This window comes from Pteropus vampyrus, unplaced genomic scaffold, assembly GCF_000151845.1.
Source record: "Pteropus vampyrus isolate Shadow unplaced genomic scaffold, Pvam_2.0 Scaffold595, whole genome shotgun sequence".
Classification (NCBI taxonomy): domain Eukaryota; kingdom Metazoa; phylum Chordata; class Mammalia; order Chiroptera; family Pteropodidae; genus Pteropus; species Pteropus vampyrus.
Genome location: NW_011889376.1, coordinates 151,922 through 156,957, shown reverse-complemented (window position 1 = coordinate 156,957; position 5,036 = coordinate 151,922). Strand labels below are relative to the sequence as shown.

General features: G+C 33.8%; 1 protein-coding gene across 1 annotated transcript; it reads right to left on the bottom strand.

Annotated features, from left to right (window-relative positions):
- Nucleotides 1–3,129: 3,129 nt before the first annotated feature.
- On the bottom strand, nt 3,130–4,037 carry LOC105308603 (olfactory receptor 8K3-like). Its single transcript, XM_011384598.2, is given in 2 exon segments — nt 3,130–3,210; nt 3,213–4,037. Coding segments are annotated over 2 exon segments (906 nt in total).
- Between the last annotated feature and the right edge of the window lie 999 nt (nt 4,038–5,036).

The following is a 5,036-nucleotide window of genomic DNA, read 5'->3' as shown; positions in this document are numbered from 1 at the left end:
TTTTGTCATTTAAATTTCTGCTTTTTAAAAGAGGAGTAAATTTTGGAGGGAAAACCTAACATCACACATGACCCTAGTTATGGAGCTGGATGAGGAGCATCCAGATTCTAAATATTGTGTAACCTTCCTCGCACCAGGTCTATCACTGAACTGACAGCAAAAATTGTATTGGGGTTTAGCTTTTACTTGTGACTCCTAATTGCATTAAAACATAGATTGATTTTATTACATTTATTAAAGTTTACTTTTATTTTCATCGTTTCTCTTTTGACCTCTTCTACATAAGTTCTTTTCTCTGTACCTCCCTTTGATTAATACAGCTTGTCATCTTTCCCCAAGGCATTGTTTTAAATTAAAAATAATTGTTTTTTTTGTTGCTGTTGTTGTAATTTTAATTACTTATAATGAAGTTATTTAATTGTAACTTTTAAATAATAGTTACCTGGGTATTATTTCACTGAGTCCAAAATCAGCAATATATAACCAAGTGTAATACTCTGAAAGAAAATTATATTTCTTATTTTTTCTTATCATTTTCCCATTTTCACCACAGAATTTTGAGTAGAAAAACATAGATTATCAAGAAATTAGATTTCCAAAAGCAGTGCAAATGACTAAATATTTACCCAAAAAGGACAATATAATGCTAAGCATTAAAAAAAATGGAACAAAACATAAATTATACAATTTGATATTTGATTATGATCCATGTTCTTCAAAAATCTTGATTCTTTTCAGAATACCTAAATGGAGGTGAAAATTTTAGAGAGATTAATTCATTAAATATTACAATTCATTTGGTTTTTAGTCTGTCAAACTTAATTCAACACATTCTACATTCAAAGTTAAAGCAGTTTCTCGATTGTCTCTGAAGAATTTGAAAACTTTGCAGCATGCAAAATGGGGTGTATTTTAATTGCCTAGAACAATATGCATTCACCAGAGAGTTAGATTTATTTTCTCTTTCTGTATTATGTTCTTACTTTTTTACTCTTGATTAACTTTCTTTTTTTTCTGCTTCGATGGTTAATTTTTGTGTCCAATGGTTAGGTTATGGTGCCTAATTCTTTGGTTAAAGCTTGGTCTAGATGTTGCTGTGAAGATTTTTTTAAAGGTTAACATTTTAATCAGTACATTTGATTACAGCCAATTACCCTCCAGAATGTGGGTGGGCCTCCTACAATCATTTGAGGGCCTTTAGGAGCAAAGACTGAGGGATGTGTGTGTGTATGTGTGTGTGTGTGTGTGTGTGTGTGTGTCCTTTCAGATATTGTTTTTATCATTTCTTAGATGGACAAATAGCAATGCTCACTTTAGGGTTAATTATTCTCCTCTACTGGAGTAAACTTTCTTGAGTATTCAACATAAAGCCCCATGAGTTATGAGTTTTTCTACTTTCTGTTCACCAAATTGGCACAATTCCTGCCTCTGTTTGAGTTCTGGGCACTGCTGTATTTAATCCTTTCAGATGATTTTTATTTTTAGTCTTAGGTGTTTACCAGTTGCCTGTGCCGATCAGTTGTTCTGTTGAGCAATTGAGAAAGATTCTTTGCAGAGATCCACTTTCCTTTCTCAATGAAGACCCTTGACTTTGGCAGTCTGTCTTGCAAACTCTAGCTACCTTGGTCCGTGGACTGTCATCTCTGTCTCTTCTATTAAATTCTTCTAGGTTTCACTTAAGTTTGCCCATATGACAGTGCAGCCTGGAATCTCTCTTAGACCAGGAAGGGTAGGCAATCATAGGATTCACCTCATTTGTTCCTCATCTCTCAGGGAAACTGTCCTTCATTGCCTGATGTCAATGTTTTGGAAACTTGTTTCTTATCTCTTTCTTTATGTTTTGTTGTATTTTTCTTATTTTTTTAATGTTAAATTTGGTCTCTATTACATAATATTAATAGAAGCAGAAAGAGTATTCAACATGCCTTCAGGTGAGCTCTGGAACTCGTTTTTCTATTCTTTTAAAATTATTAAACTTTTTTCAAGCTTTTAAAAAATCATGTAAATATGAACAATGTTATTGATCTCTTCTTATAAATATGCCAAGGCTCTAATCATTTCTCATTCTCTGACTTTCCAAGTTTGCTTAAGCCTCTGTTCTCTCCCAAATTATCATGAATAAACCTCTGCAGTATTTCTCATTTCCAAGACTTGGTATCCTACAGTCTATTATTTGCATAGCAGTCAGAGTTGTCATTTAACAAAAGATACATTAAATCGGTCTTTCACTCTAAATCCTCTAGGGTTTTTTTTTTTTTTTAATCAATCAGAAGAAAGGGCAAGTTGTCTATATATAGTCTATATGGTCCTACTGGGTTAAAATCTGTTACAAGTCCTTCCTTATCTCCTCCACTTCCTAATCACATTTTATGCTCCAACAGTCTTTGACTCTGTTCCTTAACATAACATTGATATCGTCACTTAAGAACTGTTTCATTGACAGTTCTCTCTCTGTGGACCAGCAAAGCCTAGGTCTCTTTCTTTAAATGTCCATATAGTGAACTCATTATCCTTCTCAGTTGTTCATTTAAATGTCATCTTCACAGAGGTCTCAATGACAACCTTAGCTAAAATTTGAGCTCCGTTCGGGTTACTTGCTTTATTTCATTTTCATATTGCTCAATATCATCTATCATACTATATAGCCCACTTCTCATTCTACCTGTATTTTGTGTTTTCTCTAAGTCCTGTAGAGTGAGTGGTTTTTGTTGTTAAACTTAAGAGTACATGTTTATTTCTTTGAATGAATACACTTATATAAAATCTATTGAGCATCATTGTTATTGTCTCTTTACCATGTTAGGCACTACAGATAAAATTGCTAATGTAATATACAGGTTGGCTTTATAAAAATAAATGTTTAGTGGCAGCAAATAGACTTCAAAAACTTGAGAGTAAAAATTATTATTTAAAGTAGGATCCGAGTGTACTCATCGTTAGTGCTACATTTTGTCTGATGAATAATTTTCTTTATTTCTGTACTTATCACATTGAATCTGGCTCATCCAAGGAGGTAGAAGCACATTGTTGAACAATCCAGTTATAATATACATTGACTAATACATAATCTATTGCTAGCATATCTTACAATGAATTTTCAATAGGATATTGGCACACATGTTCCAGGTTCTAGTCAGGGCATTTTTCACCATTTTGTTCCTCAAACTGTAGATCATGGGATTCAGCATGGGTATCACCAAAGTGTAAAATAAAGAGGCCATTCTATCAGTATCAGATGAATTTTTGGACTTGGGCTGTGCGTACATAAAGAAGAGAGTACCATAGTATAGAACCACCACTGTCAGGTGTGATCCACAGGTGGAGAAGGCCTTGTGCCTGCCCTCAGCAGAGTGCATCCTGAGGATGGCAGCAAGAATTAGGGTGTAGGACCCAAGGACTATCAGAAGAGATGACATCAAAGTAAAAGCTGCAAATATGAGAATTATCAATTTAATTTCATGTGTGTCTGAGCACAGCAAAGATATCAATGGTAGACTATCACAGTAGAAATGCTTGATGACATTGTACCCACAAAATGGCAAAACAAATATTTTTATGGTGATCAGCAAAGACAAAAAGACACTATATAGATAGGATATTGCCACCAGCAACTGACATAATCTTTGTGACATGATGACTGTGTAGAGCAGAGGGTTGCAGATGGCCACATAACGGTCATAAGCCATTGCTGACAGAAGGATAATTTCACTAGCAATAAACATACAGAAGAAAGTGAGTTGAGTAGCACACCAATTATAGGAGATTGTATGTTGATCTACAAGAAAATTTACTAGCATTTTTGGTCCTACAGCCGTTGAATAACCAAGATCAGTAAATGCCAGGTGTGTGAGAAAGAAGTACATGGGTGTCTGCAGCCTGGAATCCACCTTGGTCAGGATGATCAAGCCCAAGTTGCCCACCACTGAGACCGCATAGATGACAAGGAACACCCCAAAGAAGGGGGCCTGCAGCTCAGGGTGGTCTGTGATTCCCATGAGAATGAATTCTTTCAGCACTGTTAGGTTTTGCTGTTCCATCTAGGCCATTAAGGGAAATTACTGTGGGGAAAACCATCAGAAGAGTCATTAGATTTCAGAAGATACCATCTGGTGAACTTTTAGTATGAAAACCCATCATAGCTAATTCAAATCCAAGGTTTTTAAGAGCAACAATTTAAGTTGAGACCCACCTCCATCATTAAATGTAGAACTACATTTAGAAACCATTGTAATCTAACATATTCAGAAACCATTTTATTTTTTGTGTCACAAACTGCTTATTATTGCAAATTATGTATAATACTTTATGTTCTGTCAACAGACTATCATTAGAAATATAAAGAAACATAGACTCATACAATAGTTTGGTGGTTATTCGAGGGAAGGGGAGGAGGGGGAGGTAGATAAGGGTATAGAGGGTCAAATATATAGTGATGGAAGACAATTTAACGTTGCGTGGTGAACATTCAATGCAATATACATATGCCGTGTTATTAAATTGCACACTTGAAACCTATATACTTTTATTAACCAATGTTACCCTAATACACTTAATTAAAATAAAGAACAGTTTAGCTTACATTGGGAAATCTGATATTTTTTAAATGTTTTTTTATTTAAAAGACACATATTTGGTTAAATAGATTTTAAAGAAATTTTAGAAAGAATTACAATACAAAGTAATATAGCTTTTGACCTTTTGACCCTGCAACTTCAGTCCCAATCTCTAAGGAAAATCATTATTAACTCATTTAATATACTGATTTGCTTCTCTTCATTATAATTCCTATATCAAAATAATATTCTCATTCCACTATGCATTTGGTTTTCTAAATTTAAATTCCACTATACTTTTATGAGTATTAAATTTTAAATTAATGGTTGTGTTTTCTTTACCTTTATTTCTTTAACTTCTTTTCCCTTCAGATTGTTTTAAAGGTGGGTCCTTCTAATCTTTCATGGAAAAAAATCATCTAAATTTCATACAAAATTTTTCAGAGTATAAAACTAATGACTGAACAGCAAAGCATCCTAAGA